This window comes from Populus euphratica, unplaced genomic scaffold (genome assembly GCF_000495115.2).
Source record: "Populus euphratica unplaced genomic scaffold, PopEup_1.0 scaffold92.1, whole genome shotgun sequence".
Taxonomy (NCBI): domain Eukaryota; kingdom Viridiplantae; phylum Streptophyta; class Magnoliopsida; order Malpighiales; family Salicaceae; genus Populus; species Populus euphratica.
The window spans coordinates 386,044-407,128 of NW_011499974.1; the positions used below are offsets into that span (position 1 = coordinate 386,044).

A 21,085-nucleotide genomic window follows, 5' to 3' on the forward strand; every position below is an offset into this window, starting at 1 on the left:
TGAACACTAACCAGACGACGTGTTGTCACGTCGTCTGGTTCCTTTTTTTATTTTATTAAAAAGCGATGTTGTTTTGCCTTGAAATAGAGAATTTGGCCAAAGTTCAATTTGATCTTTCTATTTTTTATTTATTTCAATTTAGCCCCTGTTTAATTTTAAAATTAGCCTGTAATTTCAGTGCTTTTTTTAGTTTGGTCCTTAGTATTGGATTTATATAATTTGACCCTCAATTGACCATTAAACTTTCATTTTTCTTTAATTTCACCCCTGATTTTAGTCAATTAAACCCCTATAGTTCGACATTTTTTGAAAAATGATTTTTGGCTGTGAAAGTTTTCAATTTAGGTTCGACACTTTTTGGAAAATGATTCTTGGCTGTGAAAGTTTTCAATTTGACCCTAATTGACCTCAAAACTTTAATTTTCTTGTGATTTTACCTCTGATTTTAATCAATTAACTTCGTAAAAATTAAATTTGGTCTCTTAAAATTCCAATCTCCTTAATTAAGTTCAAATTAGGTTCTCAAACTTAATTTTTCACTAATTAAGCCTTTAATAAAAGTAATTTAACCCATTTAAAGTATAATTAAGTCCTTGCATGTAACTAAATCCTTTAATTAGATTCAAATTAATTCTTAAACATAATCAAAATTTAATTTGGCCCATGATTAAATCAAACTGACCTATTAAAAATTTAACTATGTCCTTAAACTTAATATTTATGCAGAATCATCTAATAATCATTTAATTTTACCTTGAATTTTCATTGTTTTTTTAGTTTTAAGTGTAATAGGGTACAATTAAGCCTCAAATTTCTTTCAAAATTGTAGCTTAATTTTTATGTATTTTTAAAATCCCCCCCGACATGCTTTCTCCATGTTCTCGCCTTTCTTTATTTTTTTGTTATTTATTTTGAAAAGAGAAATATGTAATTTTAGGGAATAACTCATAAATGGGTTATGACAATTCTCATTTCTTAAACTATGCCTTGCTTTTTTCTTCAAATCTTCGGTTTCTGAAAACAAACTCATCCTTTCGATTGGCAATAACCTTACAAATCTTGGTAAGTAAACATGACGAGGTTATTTAGCACATGTGTTTTCTTTATTTTAGAAATTTTCTTCAGGTTTTGTTCACTAAAACCACCACATTGTTCTTCCATGTCCTTAAAATCAAAGATAAATATTTGGTATTTTTTTATGGTATTAACATGTGTTGGATCTTTTGAGTTTAATCTTTAAATTTTCATTTTATGTTATAGCATAAACAAAACCATGTCTTTGGTGATTGTTTTTACATGAGAAGATAAATAACAACCTAATCATTGTAAAGACATCAATCTTTTAGTCTTGTCAATTGCCTTGTTTTTACATGAGAAGATAAATAACAACCTAATCATTGTATAAAAACAACAAAGAAGGTCTTCATTTCTAGTAATCTATTTCTTATCTTAAAAAATCATTAATTTACAATTTAAAAATAAATAAATTGAAACATGGGTTCATGTTATTTGATTCATTTAATTTAGCTTTTAGGGTTTTATACAAAAAAAATCCAATTATGATTATTTGCAAGTAACTATTGGTCTAGAATCTTGTTGTTTGATTTGACAACAAACTTCATCTTGATTATTTAGGTTTGTTTAATATGAGGATATATTGAATTGTGTCTCTTTAATGCTCCACAAATATAATGAGTGACTTTCTCATTTAGCAAAGCTTTAATGTCTATGAGTTTGGACTAATAGATGTTATCATATTATTTCAATTCCGTGTATTCATTCAACAATATTTATTCTTGTCATTTGGTTTTGTTTATAAGTTTCTTGAATGTATGTTTAACCGGTATTATTTTAGAGTAATACGATATATTAATGCCTCTAGTGTGTAACAGCATTGGATTTTAATTAATGAATCTCTTGTAGCAAATAATTTAGTGGTTTGTAGTGTAATACTTTTATAATATTGGTTTTTAAATTGTAGTTTGATAAGAATTTTTTTTTGTTTTTTGTTTTCATGGGATGTTGTATTTTTGTAATGCTTCATTGATTATTTCACTCATGTTTTTTACAATACAATTTCACTGTATCTTAGAAATTAAATCTTTAGAAGGAATTGTTTTAGCAAGTGTAATGAATGCATATTTATATTATACTTCTTATGATGCATTCTTAATCTTTAGGAAGTACATTTATAGAATTATTTTCATATTTCAAATATTTTATTCAATTATCTTCCATTATATAATTTGCACACTACCTTTACAATTGATATGCTTTTTAAATCTTTCAAGTTCATAAAGAAACCCTTACATAACTTATTATTCTTTTTTTATAGTCTTGTATTTTTTTTATATCCGTCTAATAACTTCATGCAGATTAGTTTTACAATGAAAGACTCTGATAATCAAGATAAAGGTTGTTAAACTAAAAAAATATTGCACATTTTGTTTTGATATTTACACCAGAACTATTGAGATAGATATGAGGCCAAATACTCATTTTGACAAAGTTGGTTGAAAATTTATGATATTTGCTTTAAAAAAACAAATTGATCGTGCTTTTATCAAAGCACAACTTAAGAACAAATGGATCGCATAAAAAAGAATTAGAGGATATGGAAAAAGTTAATTTTTGAAACTAAAACTGATTGGAGTAGTGAAGCAAAGACTATTTCTGCAACTAATGAGTGATGGATAACAAATCTAGGTTAATTGTTTGGAACTTAATCTTTTCAATTTTATTTATATTCTTGAAGTACTAGATTACTTCATTAAGTTTTATTAATTATTTTAAATTCCTTTTACGTAGGGAATCATAGAAGTAAGAAAGTTTAGACATGTTGGTATTGAGCCTTCATTACATGGAAAATATGATATAATGTTCAGTAGCATGGTAGTTTGATTCAATATTGCAAACAACAGTAGCAACTATAGTAGTGGCAAGGGAAAAGGGAGACAACATTTTATAGCTTAAGGTGAAAAAAAATGGTTCTAAAATAGAAACATAATTATTTTCATGTTTGGATCAATGATATATTTCATTATCATTAATGATTTTTCTAGTTGGTAGTTTTTTTCTCAGATATGATAGAAACTAATGCTTGATGCTTATTGTTTTTAATATAGAATTGCATAAGAGTTATCGATAGCATATATGCACGTTTGTGTATCTATATAAAATCAAATACCATTTATCAACAAAAAAAATGTATCATCTCAAAACATAATAATTATATGTAGTTTTGATATGCAATTCATGTTTTTTTGAGTTGGATGGGAATGTAGTACACATGATAATATTTTCTTGAGATAATTGACAATCCAAATATCAAATTTTCAAAGTTACCATAAGGTAATAAATAACAAAAAAAGTTAATGTTATTAAATTAGAAAAAGTTAATGTTATTGTAATTATTAAGGAATAAATTATAATGTCATTATTTGTCAATGCAAGGAAGTACTATATAGTCAATTCTAGATATCCAAATAAGCATGGATTTTTAGATTCATATAAAGATGAAAGATATCACCTGTCAGAATTTCACCAACTAAAACGACCATAAAGTCAACAAGAAGTATTCAATTGTGCTTACTTTTCAAGACGTTATGTGATAAAACATATATTTAAAGTTTGGAAAAAACAAAGGTGGATAATTTTGCAAAATATGTTTGTGTTTCCTTACAAAATAAGAGTTCAGATTGTAATAGCATTAGTGAAAATACATAACTATATTAGAAATAAGTTGCAAAAAGATATGGTATTTATAGAATTTGATCACCATTTTAATTTCACTCTCAATGATTTCTTAATTGATGTATAAACACATGGAAACCAAATGTCTTCTTGTGTGAATTATGCTTATGATAAGATTGCAACAAGTTTAATGAGACAATAAATATAATATTATAATTCACATTACTATATTTATAATGTGTTAATAATCCAAAACACGTTAATGTAATTGCAAATTAAGAAATCAATATTTTTTTTTGTCATTCATTAGTTACATCATTTTCAATTATAGTTTCAATAAAACACCTTTGATATGCTTTCTAATCATAATTATAAAAATTACTATAATATCAGACACATTCTAATAGACGCTCTCACGACCCCTATAAAACTCCAACCACTCCCACCATAATATCGAGAGAATTTTCACCATAATATCGAGAGAATTTTGAGAGTAACCTAGTAAGATTGACATTATAGAGTGAGAGTAATGTCTCCAAGAACATTTTATCTTAAATCTAAAAACATTTTCCTTACATACCCCAAGTGTTCAACAAACAATTGGTATTGTCTGGAGAAATTAAAGTCTTTATTCATAAATAGACCTCCTTCTTACATACGTGTAGCTAAAGAGCTAATGAAGATAGGCAACCTCATCTTCATGCTTTGTTTCAAATCTTTTACAAGTTCGAAATACAAAATCAATGATTATTTGATATGGTATCATGAAACACGCCAACACATTTTCATCCAAACATTGAAGGAGCTTTTAACTCCATTATCGTCAATGAGTACATCTCTAAATATGATGATTATAAAGAATAGGGTGAATTAAGGGAAGTAGCTTTTGCGTTAACACTAAAATAGATTAAGTTTATGCCACTGCACAAGACAATTTAGATAAATATAGTGCATTAGATTGTATTAAGAAGAAGGCACTAAGATATTTTTTTTAAATCATGATAAAATTAATAGTTATATGGATATGATTTTTTATCCCTAAGCCTGCATATGAAGTCTCATTTCCACTGGTTGCAAATGTACCAATGGACTTATAAGAATAGGACCCATCAACCTTATAAATCAATGTTTTTAATTCTAGAAAGCCTAAGAACAGTAAAACTTATTGGGTAAGGAATCTAAATCGACACAGTTACTACGTGGGACACATTGATCTTCGCAATCATGATAACAATGTTTTATTCAATGTTCTAAACAATATGACCCTCAAATATTTAAAACACTAGAAGAAATTCATAAGAGTGTGAAGATATTAGATCTTAAATTACAAATATATTGAACTAAAAAAGGTGTAAGATGACATCCCCGCTATAATACTTTGCAACATGGGAATGCTAAAAAAGGGCATAAACCTAGGGCAACAAGGAGGTAATTGTTTGATATTGCATTTCAAACTATAATTAGGTGTGTTTTATAAACGTGTTAGTCTTAAAAAGATATTAAATTATTGTTTAGTGTTTTTTGATGATTTTTTGATGTACTGATGTTAAAAATAAAAAAAAATATTATTTTGATGTATTTTCAAAAAAAAATACTTTTGCAAAGCATACAGATCCAATATTTAAAAATTATATAAAAAATGATTGGAAAGGTAAAAAATTCATATATAATTTGATTACTATCAACAAGTCCAAAATCCTTATAAAAAGAGCTAATCATTAGTTTGGGCTAAATGGAGCCCGACTAGTACTATCGGACCCATCCCCAAATTTCACTTTACACCCCTACTCCCCCTCTCTCGTCCGTGTCCCCACGCCCTCGGGCAATGGATTCTCTCTCCCACTTTCCCTCGCTACTTCTTCCCGCTAATCGCCCTTTTTTTCTTTTCTGCAGCCGATCGGATTTCAAATCAAATTTTCTCGCGAAACAAACACAAGAAAAGAAACAGAAATCTTCCTTCTCATTTTCTTGCACTTTCTTAGCTAAATTGAACTCCAATGAATTCACGAGAGCTCGCTCTTGTCTCCACAGCCACAGTCTTCGGAGCTTTAGCTTCTGCTTTTGCTGTTCGCTTCTACTCCAGCAACAGCACTTCCAGAAAGCAGTTTTCCAAAATCAATTCGGATCCAAACTGTGACGTTTCGAAGAAATGCTCTTCTCAGAGCCCCCTTGATCCTTCCAAACGCAAAGAGTTATTGACATTTCAACTTTGTGCTTTTTCCGCCTTCATCTGTTAAAGGATTGAAGCTTTCACTGTCTGATTTTTACAGTTTTAAGTGCTTTGTTTTAATTATATTTTTTGATTTCAGGTATTTATCATGGGATGATTATTTTATGGCAATTGCACTTTTATCAGCTGAAAGGTCCAAAGATCCAAACAGGCAGGTCATAATATATATTTTTTTCCTGGGGGGTTGAAATGCTTTGTTGGGTTTCTACTGTAGGTGTTTGATAATATGTATTTGGTGTTGTAGGTTGGGGCATGTTTGGTTAGTCAAAATGGCATAATTCTTGGTAAGTTGATCTTGTATGTATTTTTCCTTGCTTTTTATACATGAATCTTGAACTCCATCTGCTTTTTAATTTCTTTTTAAATTGAATTGAAAATGATAATATGAAAATTGTAAGGATTGATGGCATTTGCAGAAGTGAAAAGTTAGATTCTTATAATAAAGAACAAAAAAAAAAAACAGATAGAGAGAAGAATATATGGTGCAATTGAGATTTAAAGTAGAACGATTTCATTCTTTTACATCAGAGGTTCTGTTCTTCTCTTAAGAAGTTGAATAAATGGTAAATTCCACTGATTTTGGTATATTTCTGATCATGCTGGAAGAGCAATCACGCAGGTTCTGTCGTTTTGAGTGTGATGGTAGTGATGCTCATGCGCATTGTGATATATTTGATTCTCATGCTAATTTCTTTGGTCAGGCATTGGCTACAACGGATTTCCAAGAGGCTGTTCAGATGACGACCTTCCGTGGGCAAAGGTTGGTATATGATGTGTAAGTTCATCATATCATTCGGGAATTGCATGTAATAAACCTCCTCTGTTATGTTTCAGAAATCCAAATCTGGTGACCCTCTTGAGACAAAGTACCCGTAAGTGTGCTTTCATTGATTCCACTCCATCTTGCTGCTTCATGTGATACATGCTCTGCTACACATAGAGACATATAGTTATTGTATATGAATATAAACCACATTTTCTTGTTAATTAGTCGATGCACTGTGCAAGGCAGATTTTTAGCACAAGAGATAGAATTTGTGATTCACCACCATTCTCAGTGTTTGGCATTATATTTTAGAAGTGGTTTTAAAAAAATTTAAAATTTTTTATTTTTATTTTTATTTTTCTTTAAAGTAATATGTTTGTGATGTTTTCAAAGTATTTTAATATACTGGTATGAAAAATAATTTTTTTTAAAAAATATTATTTTAATATATTTTGAAATGAAAAATATTTTGAAAATCAATCGTTATCACTCTTTCAAACACCCTTATGTGATGCATGTATTATTACACGGAGATATATAGTTATTATTATACAATATATTAAAAGTGATTAATATTTTACTATTTATTATTTTACTGTTCACTAAGATATAAATTACCATAAATTAGAGCGGTGTAATAATATAATTATTTCTACCAAAAAAAACTTGTTAAATATGCAGAAGGGGTGAGATTGTCTTTTCTATGGTATACATTTGATATTTGAAGAATAATTGAGGACAAAATGGTTTGTTTGGTTTTTTTAAGCTGTAATATAAATACTGATTTGCCTTTTAAGGCATGTAATTTTAACTTTGTGTTGGGGTTTTTCTTGTTTTTTTTGTTTATTGAAAAAGTTTAAATATAATTTTAAAATTCTGAATGATTCAGTGTGATTTTTAAATGTGGATGGAAAGAAAAAAAAGAGGAGTGGAAAGAAAGTGGGTCTATTATTCTTGTTAGACCTAACCAACAAGGGTCTACCTTGGGTACTGCATGAATAATATTATTATTAATATTATATTTATTATTATTAAAATAATTATTAATAAATTTTAAAAAAATATTATTACTATAAAAAATCATAAATTTATTTTGAAGGGTAAAATAAAAAATTGTTATTATTATTGTTTTTATTATTATTATTATTATTATTATTATTCTTTTCATTATTGTTAATATTATTTATATAATTATCAATAAATTTTAAAAAATATATTATTATTATTGAAAAAAATAGTAATAAGGTCTTGTATGGTTGCCACATCCAAGTTTTGTTAGGCCTTGTATAGTTGCTAGACCAAGCCATTTAGGTATGATATTTTTTCAAGCCTATGTAAATTTAGGTCAGATATGTTTAATATTATTATTAATATTATAAATATAATTATTGATAATTTTTTTTAAAATATTATTAGTATTCAAAAAAATTATAAATTTGATTTGAAGGGTAAAATTATTATTACTGTTATTGTTATTATTATTTTTAATATTATTTATCTAATTATTAATAAATTTTAAAAAAATATTATCAGTATTGAAAAAAAATAGTAATAAGGTCTATTATGTTTTCCAAATCCAAGACTGCATGGGTCTGGCACATTTAATATTATTAATTGAATTATAAAAAAATAAAAAATATTATTATTATTGAAAAAAAAATATAAATTTAATTTAGAGGGTAAAATTAAAAACTATAAAAAAAACCAGGAGAACAAAAAAAAAATTAAAAGTAAAAAAATTGAATTGAAAAATATCATGGGTCTAACATCTTTGGTTGACTCAAATTTGTTTGGGTCTTGCGAAATCCAAATAACATGGGTCTTACATATTGCCAAGCATAGGTAAACATGAATTGGGCATGTTTAATATTATTATTTATTTTTTTATGTTATTATTTTTATTAATAATAATAAATTTGAAAAAAAATATTATTGAAGGGTAAAATTATTATTACTGTTATTGTTATTATTATTTTTAATATTATTTATCTAATTATTAATAAATTTTAAAAAAATATTATCAGTATTGAAAAAAAATAGTAATAAGGTCTATTATGTTTTCCAAATCCAAGACTGCATGGGTCTGGCACATTTAATATTATTAATTGAATTATAAAAAAATAAAAAATATTATTATTATTGAAAAAAAAATATAAATTTAATTTAGAGGGTAAAATTAAAAACTATAAAAAAAACCAGGAGAACAAAAAAAAAATTAAAAGTAAAAAAATTGAATTGAAAAATATCATGGGTCTAACATCTTTGGTTGACTCAAATTTGTTTGGGTCTTGCGAAATCCAAATAACATGGGTCTTACATATTGCCAAGCATAGGTAAACATGAATTGGGCATGTTTAATATTATTATTTATTTTTTTATGTTATTATTTTTATTAATAATAATAAATTTGAAAAAAAATATTATTACCATTAAAAAAACCATAAATCTAATTTGAAGGGTAAAATTAAAAACTATAAGAACTTTGAAAAAAAAAAGGCTAAGGCAAAAAAATAAAAAATCAAAAGTAAAATGATTGAATTGAAAAGTGCTGTTGATTTGATATGTTTGTCAAACCCTCTTAATCTTGAGTTAAACATGTTTAATATTATTATTAATATTATATTTATTATGAATAATAAATTTAAAAAAATATTATACAATATACTAAAAAAGCTAAGTGTTTTTCTCACTGTTCATCTACACACTTATTATTATGGATTGAAGTAGCATAATGATAGAGTTTTCCTTGTCAAATAAACTTGCTAAGCTTACAATAATAATGATAGAGTTTTCCTTGTCAAATAAGCTTACAACAGGGGGTGAGATTTTTTTTTCACAAGATGTATTTGGTATTGAAAGAATAATTAAAAATAAAATGGTCAGTTCAGATTTTATTGGGACATGATAAGGTTGTTAGGCTCCAAGTTTTCGGGCAAGACAAGATAGCTAATCTCAGATGCTGGGATATGGCATGACTGCTAAACACCTAACACTGAGGTCAAGCATGACTATCATATCCTAGATACTCGGGTCAGGTGGAGTAACCATAACTTGGGCGCTCAGGTCAGGCATGGTGTTTGGATCCAAGGCTCCTGAGTTTGATATTTTAGACATATCCAAGATTCTTGAATTTTAGCTTTTTTTATATTTTTTATGGGAAAAAAAAATAGTTAGCTCGTGACAAAAGTTAGCTCATGGCATAGTACGAACCATCTAACTAGTTATTGCTATTGAAAAAAAAATCATACTTTTGATTTAAAAGATAAAATTAAAAATATCATAAATCTAGTATGGTTATCAGATCTAAATTGCTTCGATATGCCATAGTGTTTACAAATCTAATTTTCAATTGGTATTACCATATCAATTTATATTGTTTGTAAATCAATCCACAACAACGCTAGGAATGGCATAGTGTTTACAAATCTAATTTTCAATTGGTATTACCATATCAATTTATATTGTTTGTAAATCAATCCACAACAACGCTAGGAACATTTTCTTGTTAATTAGTTGATGCACTGTGCAAAGGAAATTTTTAGCACTAGACATAGAATTTGTGCTTCACCACCACAATAAAATCATATCTTCCAATACTCGTGCTTCTTTGAGATTTAGACTAAATTACCTTTTGTCTTGGCTAATGCTGATAGCTTATGGTTTCTAGCTGATACCTCTAATTGTCTGTTGTAGTTATGTTTGTCATGCTGAAGTCAATGCTATTCTGAACAAAAATCATGCTTCTGCTGTTGGGCAGGTAAGCAGTTGTCTCATTTCCTACTATATCCATTTTACATTCCACACCCCAAGCACATACACAAACAAACTCTTCTTCCGCTATGGGATTTGACTAGAATTAAAGATATATTCATTGTGAAACGAGTATAGGTGATTATCAATATCATGCATAATTGTTGATATTGTTTGCCGAGTTTTCTAGCGATCCTTAAAATAAAGGCTGTTTGTCACCAATAGAACTAAGAAATGTCTCCCCCTCTATAATTATCGCAGAGGCTTTATGTGACTATGTTCCCTTGCAATGAATGTGCCAAGATAATCATTCAGGTTTGTTAACCAAGCTCCCCTGCGCTATATGCTACATGAGTGTCTCAGTGGGATTTCCTTCTTTATCTGTGTGTGTGTGTGTGGGGTATAAATTATGAGCAGGCAAAAAAAGAGAATGTGCTGCTTCCATTCCGTTTTTCAAGAAGTAGATAAGAGGCCATTGGAGCTTGGTTAATCTGGAAACCCGAGGCACATCTCCATTGTTTAACCTGCCCTTAACAATTTTGAAACATTTCCTTTTTACAGATTGATGCATACTTGCTTTCGATAGCAACATATACTGCAATCCTCGCATGAAACCTGAAATGAAAACGGATAAGAACATTATAGTTTATGTTTTCAGTCGACGTCTTTCTAACAAGGCTGTATAAGAATTTAGGTGGCAACCTGCAGTGTTCAACTATAGCAGCCTGCTGCATAAATATACACGAACTTTATGAGATAAAGTGCTGAAAACCCTAATTAACCTTCCAGTGATAGGCTGACAAGGCTGCTACATGATGTGATCTAAATAATTTTTCTTTATTGCCTAGAAAAATTGGCTCTCTGTGGAATCTAACTCTTTGCCACCGTGCTGGTATTTGTTTACAAGCTCTAGAAATGTGCCCCATTCTCAGTACTCTCCTTCATTTTTCCTATTTTCTTGCCTTTCACAATTGATTTCTAAATGGATTCAGCCTGTCTTCTTTGTTGCAGTCGGGCGTGTCTGAAGTTATATATTTTATAGAGAGGAACAATTCAGATATGGCGTACATTGCTTCACACAAGTTACTGTCCATGGCTGGTATTAAAGTAAGTTTTGCTTGCTGTTTCGTTGAAGCTCCCACTGAGGTTTATTTTGGCCAAAGCACTTCCTTTGTTTGATACATCAAATTGTGTATTAACTGGTACTGATAACCAGTCAATGACACCAAGCTTACCGTGCCATGGCAATACATGCCCCAAACTGTTTACGGCGCACGTTAACAAATGCTTCAACCCAACATGGATAATTTGCAGCAGCTTTGGGATTTCAATGCATTTGACTTTTCATAATCTATTTTTAATCGTACTTGTACTTCCAATGGCAGCTCAGAAAACACCAACCCCAGACGGACCGAATTTCGATCGAGTTCCAAGAGCCCTAGATAATGACTTTATTGCTGTTCATTTGTCAAGCCTGAGCATCACTTGCAGTTATAAGATCAAGCCTTGTTATAACCTGTATGTTGCATCTTTCATTAACTGACGATTGGAACCTCTCACCAAGAAAAACTATCTATCATGAAGAATTCTTGGATGCTAGCTACAATTATCCAGGAGATACGAGTATGGTTGTGTATTTTACCATCTCTGTCAGGAAAAACAAGTATGGCTGTGTTGTATCATCTCAGTCAACAGCTTTAGCTAGGTCGGGGTGATGACAAGGTAACAGCTTGGACTGCAAACTCAGTTGGGCAGTTATCGCAAGCTGTTTATAGTGGATCCCTCTTTCTACCCTGCACAGAATTCCTTTGTGTCGTTTGATATTATCATCTATTGATGTTCTTAGCATGGAATTACGCAAACTATTTGCTTAATAGGAAAGGAAAACCTTAAAAACTAGAGAAACCAGATTGGGTGACTCATGCCATGTAACATTGACCCGACAATTCAGTAGGAGTTCTACTGCCCTTAAGTGGTATTCATCAAAATGAAACATGGAGTCAGAAATCGTTGGTGCTTTTGTTGTGGAAATGGTCTGCTCTGGTTGTTTCAACATAAATGTTCTAAGTTTCAACCAAATCCAACCAATAAGTGCTCGTTTCATGGAACTGGCCTCTGCCAAATGCTACATTTTGGTTTTGTTTAAACCTAGTAAATTAGTTCTGTGGTATACAACAACGTTGAAAACAAGGGCATGGTGGGGGGCGGGTTAAATCCTTAAAATTTTTAAGGGAACAACAATGCACAGTTGGATTCTCCCTTCTCAAACGCTAAATATTTACCCAAGAAAGGACATGGTCAAAAAAAGTAGAATTTCTTACTTCACCGGACAGTTTACCTGTATCTGCACTAAATGCTAATATTGGAACTTAATCAGCATTAAGGGCATCAAGCTGCTTCCGAAGATCTTCAATGTCATCAAACGTAGTTGTAGCTGGTTCAGCAGCTGGTAGTTTTTGAAACTCATCTGCAGTTGGGAGCTCATGAGTAAGACCTTCAGGAAGAGCATCTAAAGAGGACAAAAAGGGAAACAGAATCAACATTTTAATTAGGAGCAAACACTTTGGAGCAGGAAATTTGAGATTCAGATACAATGGGAACATTGAAGCACTGTAAGACTAACCCTGGAATTTAAGGCCTCCACAGCAATCAAATGCTTAGCAATATGATGAGATCTTTTTGTCCTTTTATATGGGGGGAGGTGTGTTTAATTAGTCATTTTATTCTTTATTTGTACAAAGGGTGCCATTGGCAGGAGAATGGAGATGGCTGCCCTGCAGGTTTCATGTCCTTGGCCCTCTAAACTACACCAACCAAGTGTAGTTTATTGAAAACTTGGCAATTAAGTCCAACAGTTGAAAACTAAGGCATCCAAAATTCATAAAACTCAGAGGATAAGAACTAGAGATCACCTGAACTTGTGGCATCTGTCCTTTCTGGCTCATTATTGTTGACAACACTGAAGAAACACCAGGAAAAAAAAACAGTGAACATGGTGCCTAGACTTCCCAGAAAAGAAAAAATGGATGATAACTAGTAAATTATGGCAGGGAACTCTTGTTAAAACATACCAAACATCTCTCCCAAAACAATTGACCAACCAAAGCACTTGTATACAATCATATTTTAGGTTGCGTTTAGTTGTGGAAAATATTCCAGTTCTCTAGAAAAAAAAAAAACTAAAGGAAACGCATTTCCTAACTGAAAATAAAAATTAATTTATGGGGAAAGCGTGTTTTCTGTTTCTCTATCTTTCCAGAAAAATAGAAAACATCAAATTGGTTGTTTTTGAAATTCTTCACTACAAATACAGGCTTCAATGGGTTCACCTAATATTTTATGGTCATTCCTTTTAATATTTTCAATTTATGCCAAAAAGGGCCCTGGTTTTCAATTTTGAAAAGAAAAAAATTGTATGTAGCAAACATGTTTTCCTAGTTTTCTGAAATGGAACAAAAACACAACTTTTTTGAGCATGAAATATGTTTACAAGCTATAGACCTATGTACAAGATAATGATATGGTATGCACCGATATATCATCCTAAGAACCACCTGATGTCCCATTCATTATCCGCATGGAGTAGGCCTTCTGGAACTAATAAATTAATAATGCTTCTGCCTCCATCTTGGCTCTGATTGCAGCATCCCTAGCAGGCTTTTCAAGGAGGTATTCTTTCTGCATGGTACATATAATTATTACAGTCCACAAGAAATCTGAAAAATGCTAAATGGATAGATTTCCCAAGAAAGATAGCTAGATAGCTGGTAGAAAATCAAGGTAGATCTGGCTTTTATACCTGAAACTCTAGACAAGCTGCATTTAAACATTGAGGATTTGGCCCCATTTCCATGGTTGGGAAATAATCTTTAAGAGAATTGTAACCCTGCAACCATGCAATAAAGTCAGAATTTGTCAAAACCAGTCAGGGAATCAACATTCATTCAGCTAACTCAACAACAAAACTAGGTGACAAGAGAGAAACATAAAGTTCTATATACTAGTTAAATTCAGCTACCAAAATGGACAATAAGAGAAAAAGATGATTAACATGAAATTTACCAGGTAAGGAGAGACATGTCCAAAAAGTAGCAGGAGCTTCAGCGTATTTTGCACCAAGAGCCCTGCAACAACTGCCTGAAATGCAATTCATATCAATGGATATTAACATCCAATGCAGCAAAATAATATCAGAGGGGGGGGGGGGGGGGGGGGGGGGGGGGGGTGTTTCTATTGAAAGCACCACTGGGGATCATATGCCTATAAAAGTTGATATAAAATGTGAAAATCACATTCCAGCAGACATCAACGTAATGATATTACTTCTAGAAACGAGATAAGTTAACAAAGTTTGTGAAGGAACTATCATGGTGGTAGGTAACCATGCTGCACAGGCCCCTTCATGCTTGAGCGTGCGCTCATCCACTCCAGATGCCACAACCTAATTAAAGTGAAATCCTTTCTTGATATTCTATTATTTAGAGAAAAAAATCTTGATGATAATTGCAAAGGTATCCAATTAATTTTATTTTTTTTATCAAAACTTGTGAACTCAGATAGCTAAGAATTTCAAAGAACAACTCCAGAATCTAACATTAAGGTCACTGATTTTACAATGAAGTTCCATTAATCACCATATTTAAGTAACATACCAGAGAAGGTGCACAAGCAAAACAAGCAGTTTCTCCAGGAATCAACAGTTGTATGTGACCTGAGACTGCATCCTCGGATACACCTGTAAGAAAACTCTCCATTCAATCTCATTGCTGGATGCCAAGTGCCAAGAAGGTTGGCTCATGACACAAGGTATACAAGACAAACAACCTTTGACAGAAAAAATTCAAAGCACGAGAATTAATGAAGTTCAAATTTAGGGGATTTTAACTCCATTTATATTCCACGCATGGAATTTGAATTATAAAGGAAAGGAGTGTCCTAATTATTTGCCATTCAACAGTTCAGAGCAAATCAAATTATATGCAATTCAACTCTATGAAAAGCCTTCATTGTCCAAAGAAGATATTCAGGCATGAACAGATTATACAAATCCAGAAATCATAAACGACAGGGTCATGTCATTGCATAAATTCAGATACAAACAATGTAACACTTGACTTGTTATCGTCGAATCAATTGGACAAAGGTAATGGAGAAGGTGAAGTTTACTCTGGCCGGATCCAAAACAAACTTTTTATGGAAGCATATATTGAAAACCTTTTTACACAGCATGCTTGTACATATTTTCTTATGAAAAAGCAATTTGGGAATACAGGGAGCGCACACCAATCTTATCATTTTCAAGTAAATAATAATTTAGGATGATGTTGCTTACCAGACTCCATCCATGTTTGATTCAGCTCATTGCAAGCCTGCACATGCATGAGAAAATTATTTATGAAATCTATAATATTTAAAAGAATTTTAAACTCCAAAAAATGTGACAACAAAATTACTAAATTTGAATTTTTAAATGAACTTCAGACAAGGCAACCAAAAAGTAAATAAAAAATAAAAAATATCAAAATGAAAAAATTACATAGTAGGCTATCAGGCCTTGCACATGCCAAACCAAAACCACAAAGTGGGAATTTACTAATTAAAACGGACTTCTTTACCTGGTTAACAGCCATCCTTGCTTCATAATTATCCACACAGCTCAAAAAAAGATCTACACCACTGCCTTCTTTATCTGGGCGAAATGACTTATTTTTTAAACTTGACATAAAGGTTTCAAATCCTTGTACTGTTGTGATGTTCAGTGTGAAGCTCCGAGCAAGAAAGAGACAATCAGCACACAGAAATAATAGGAATATAATCAAGTATTCTTTCTTCATGTCATCATTTTCAGATAAATTCATATACAAAACAAATCAATGCATAGCACTTGAGTTGCCAAAATGCAAATTATCAGAAGAAATGAAGCAACATGCTATCAGATTATATAGCTACATAATAAATGTTTACCCTATATTTGTCCTTTTCACTATGCCAAGTCTCTGGATCTGAACCAACGACCCCCACCACACAAATGAAAAGAAAGAATGAAAAAACAGAGCTTTTGCATGTGCAAAACAATCCATAGAGCAATTTTTTGAAGACACTCACCTCAAGGATGAAATCAGGATTTATGTCTGAGAGGGTCTGAGTGGCAGCATCAGTCTTTGTCATGCCAACCTATGAAAGCAGGTGTTGTTTTGATTAACGACTACATATTTGATTTTTTATACAATTTCAAGATGAGCATAGTAGCCAACACATTAACATGAGTCAAAAAAAGAACCTTCTCATATGATTAAAAAAAGGTCTGCTGTTTTTGTTCAAAACCATCGAGCTATATTCAGAAGTTGTTCACATGAAAGTGAAAAACCTGTTCCGGACGGAAGAAAAGCCTATTCATGTTAGCTAACTCCACTTTGTCATAATCATACAACAAAAGACGACCTATGCCACACCTTGTTAACATCTCAGCTGCAACACTACCTAAGCCGCCAATTCCCTGCTGTCATATGGAAAATAACCAACCAAAACAATATTTCCAGACTAGGATAGTGAAGGAATCGTGGATAGTATTCAATTTAACTTGAAAAAATATATATTCATAACAATTCTTCATCAAGTTTTCAATCCTAAAAGCAACAAAAGAAAGAGCAAGAGGAGATAAATAGCAAATACAGACAATAATGGCAACCGAGAAGTCCCGAATTCTCTCATAAGTGTCCACAATACCCATCCTCTGAAGTGCCATTAGCCTACTATACGGATTACTATCCACCACCTCCGCACTCATATCCTGTCACCACCACCACCACAAGAACAAAAAAAAAAAATCACCATCACAAACCCACAACCCTATACACCACTAAACAGTAATTCAAAACCCATAGACGAAACCATGACTGTCGTACGCCCACCAGGTGCAGACCTGGCCAGCTTCGTGAGATGCTCAACACGCGACTGCAGCTACATCATCAAAAACAAAAAGAAATTTAAAAACAGAGTAGGTTTTCTTTTTTTTTCAAAAAAAAGGAAGAAGAATAAATCTGGATTAGTAAATAAATAATTATTCGTAATCGATCCGAAGAGTAGAGAGAAAAGGCAGATGCAATTGCATTTTACCATAGGAATAGAAGAAGGATCAGGCAAGGATTGCCTGAAAGAATCAAGATCATTAAGTATCTCTTTCAATTCCGCCTCCATAGCTTTGCCGCTGCTGATCGCTCTCTCTTTAGAGATAAATGCGTGCGACTCTGTTATTTTACTTAGTAATCTGACAACGTTTTTGCTATATTAACTTCAATTCTCCCTGTCTTTTCGCTCTAAATAAATTCTTCTTCTTCTTCTTTTCCTTTCCTTTCCTTTCTGCATCAAAACAGGATGGATTGGATAATGTGTGTGAGCGCCTCTGTCTGTGTGTTTTCTATTATGGGCTTAGATTGTGGCCCAAAACATAGATATAATGGGTTATGGACCTTGTTCTTGGCGAGGTAAGCTTTGGAGCCCCAAGTTGTTTCTTGATAGATGGAGAACAAAGCACCGCCCTGGCCCAACGGATTGGCACAGGCATCGGGTTTTTTTTAATAGATCACGCGGTTAATTAGAGAAACTCGATTGACTCGAAAGGCAATAAATATGGGATGGAGGAGCGGATGGTGAAAAAACTTGTTGGTTAATAGATGAACGAAATTTACCGATAACTATTGATAATGTGATTGGATGAATCACAATTTTCTCATGGTCTATTCTTGTTGTTTTTCCTTATAAAATAACATCAATTATTGATAATAATTTATTTATTTATTTATTTAAAAAATGAGTTAGTATAGATTAAAATAATCCTCTACTTCCTGTGAAATTACTAGGATATAGAGTGATTGCCTAAATACAAATATACGAGAGTTGGAATATTAATATATCACCCTTTTTAATTAAAATATCTAGTTTAAGATAGTCTTTTTTGATTATTTATAAGAAATCAAACTCGAGTCTATATTTAATAATTGTTATCTTAAAAATAACTATTATTATGTCACTCAAAAACCTTGTAACAATGATGTGTACACGTTTTAAGTTTATCTTAGTGAAATTAAACAGGGATCAACCTAAATAATATAGATTCTAGTTATTAAATGCATTGGGGTAATTTTAGTATTTAGTCTGAAGGTTCTTTTGCATACTTAGTGATCGTCCTCGAAAAGTTGATATAAGGTTTATAAACAGCGTGAAAATAGAGGCCCTGAGTAATATTAGTTTGGCATATCAACCATTATCGAGCAAACAATCATGCGATAGTTAGATAATTTCACAAGCCTTACCAAGGTTAAAATTATTGGGGTATCGTTACTCCTCTACTTATCTTAAAGTTGATACCATATGTATTTTTAAAAATGAGATAGAGTGAGGTGTGAAGGTCTTAGATCCATATCCAATATACATGATAAATAATGAATAACTATTCATGCTAAAATAATAAAAAGAGCAAAAATAAAACTTGAGAAACATAAACAACATATCAACAAAAACACAGTACAATAAATATTTTTAGCAATAAAAAAACAGAAAGCAAAGCTTAGTCCTATAAAATTCTTAGTGGAGTCGTCATTCTATCACACCCAAACATCGCAGTGATCAATTAAAAAATATCTCTATTGAAAAAAAAAACAAAAGGGGAAAGGGTTTTCTTCAAGTAGTCGCCACTTATTATTATGATCACTAAAAACCCTAATTGGTCAACATAGATTATATGATATGAGACTAGTTACGCAAAAGAAAAGATGATATCATCCTTTAAATGTCTTATCTAAGACAAGTTACATTGCTGGTTTTGTCTAAAATTACTAAGAATTTATTCTCTTTTTTTTTCTTTTTTATTCTTACGTTCTCTTTTTTTTTTCTTTTTTTTTCTTACTTTCATATTTCTGACTCTAGCGTCAGTGAATAATTCTTATGGATATTTTCAACCATGGCATTGGTAAAAATTACACAAATCCAAAAAATACGATATTCTTGAATCTAGTGTCAGTAAATATTTTCGTCTGACTCTAGCGTCAGTGAATAATTCTTATGGATATTTTCAACCATGGCATTGGTAAAAATTGCACAAATCCAAAAAATACGATACTCCTGAATCTAGTGTCAGAAAATATTTTCATAAAAAATAAATTTGAAGAGAAATTTTCTCTGTTATTTTTGTCTTGTTTATCCTTTATTGTTATTTTATCTTTTTAGATGGGAAAAAAATTACACGATAGATTTGCATTTAACAATAATATGCCATATATTAAGCACATAACTTAAAAAATACAAAACACACAAAAAAAATTCAAAGTGCAAGGGACTCATAAATAAATCAACAAAGACTCCCAAATATTTTTAGAATTTTTTGTTATAAAAAATAGACTCGTTTGACCAAATATCAAATTAAAATGGACATAAAAGTTATAAACATAATTTAGGTTGGCTGGGCCCAAAGCCTAGATTCGGCCCATTAATTACTTTCGCACTATTTTCTTGCAACAATTACATAGAAACAAAGAAAAGAAAAGGACTTTACCAGGTGAAGCTGAAGGTGAAGGTAACAGTGCAGGTATTGATTGGAGAATGCTCTCCTCCTCCTCTTTTTAGTCTCTCCTCTTGTTCTTTCTTGTAATGGCCTTCTCTTGGGGTTTTTTGTGTTTATCCTCCTATAGGGTTTTTTATCTTATTTTCTTTTAAGGATTTTTTGTGATGGCCTCCTCTTAGGGTTTTTTTTGTGATGGCCTCTCTCCAAGTTTCTTTTAATTGTCCCCTCTTTTTTGCATACACTGAAATTTATATTTATGGTGCCAAAGTCACTTCACATGTAAGAAATAAAGTTTCAATCAAACTTTTTTTTTTAAGTTTAAATTTGATTAAGAATCAAATTTAAAAGTAAATAACTATCATTATCTTGAAGACATGGATTATCTTAAAGATAAGGATAGAATAAAAAAAGTATATTGTAGTTCCTAGTTTTCACGTAAGTTGACAAATCACACTTTTTTATTTAAATAAATCTCTGATTTTTTAATTTTATATCTTAAACCCTATAAAATTAAACTAAAAAACCAATGGACCAAAATTGGGTTACAACACCCTTCTATCCTTTTAAAATAATCTCACATATACAACCTTTTAAAAGTATTTCGATATATTCAAAAAACATTATTCATTACTTAAAGAAACATATATAGAATATTAATGATAATATTTTTTAATAACATAACTATCAATTAAAAAATCAAATAATTTTTTTTTTTTAAATTTCAAACAAACTCTAACATAAAAATCATATATTAATATAACAAAATTATAAAACACTTATATATACTAGCGAATTATAAATAGTATAAAAACATTTCAATAAATTAACCTAAGATATAAATGAGTTATAAGAAAATAGATGAATTGGTTACTTGTTGTGTTAGAGTTTCACAAGAAATTAAACCAAAAAGGGATGCTGACATACTGATAATTTAGGTTGGCTGGATCTGCGAGAAAATGGAGGCTATTGCTTTGTGGGCATGAAAAAAGAGTAGAGGGAGAACTGTTAGGTTTTATTTCTTTAATGTCAATTGACAATTCTGTTGATAAATAGTAATGTGTTATATTTTTTTATAAAAAATCTATTA

The 21,085-nt window shown here is 30.8% G+C and overlaps 1 protein-coding gene and 1 pseudogene across 4 annotated transcripts; one reads left to right on the top strand and one right to left on the bottom strand.

Annotated features, from left to right (window-relative positions):
- The first annotated feature begins 5,444 nt into the window (after positions 1-5,444).
- On the top strand, positions 5,445-12,547 carry LOC105139422 (deoxycytidylate deaminase-like). 4 transcript variants are annotated; one of them, XM_011045843.1, is made up of 9 exons: positions 5,445-5,884; positions 6,003-6,078; positions 6,168-6,207; positions 6,625-6,683; positions 6,758-6,795; positions 10,383-10,446; positions 10,701-10,754; positions 11,451-11,546; positions 11,825-12,547. In XM_011045843.1, the coding sequence occupies exons 1-9, from the start codon at positions 5,691-5,693 to the stop codon at positions 11,879-11,881; spliced, it is 678 nt and encodes a 225-aa protein (XP_011044145.1). In that variant the 5' UTR covers positions 5,445-5,690; the 3' UTR covers positions 11,882-12,547. The 4 variants fall into 4 exon arrangements, with proteins under 4 accessions (XP_011044145.1, XP_011044144.1, XP_011044147.1 ...); XM_011045842.1 differs by having other exon boundaries at positions 11,451-12,547; XM_011045845.1 differs by lacking the exon at positions 10,701-10,754.
- LOC105139421 (ubiquitin-like modifier-activating enzyme 5) lies at positions 12,508-17,838 on the bottom strand (annotated as a pseudogene).
- Positions 17,839-21,085: the final 3,247 nt, after the last annotated feature.

Coding starts and splice junctions, on each gene's coding strand:
- LOC105139422 (XM_011045842.1), top strand. CDS start 5,691: ATGAATTCACGAGAGCTCGCTCTTGTCTCCACAGCCACAGTCTTCGGA. Junction 6,079..6,167: donor CCAAAGATCCAAACAGGCAG/GTCATAATATAT, acceptor TTGGTGTTGTAG/GTTGGGGCATGTTTGGTTAG. Junction 6,684..6,757: donor ACGACCTTCCGTGGGCAAAG/GTTGGTATATGA, acceptor GTTATGTTTCAG/AAATCCAAATCTGGTGACCC.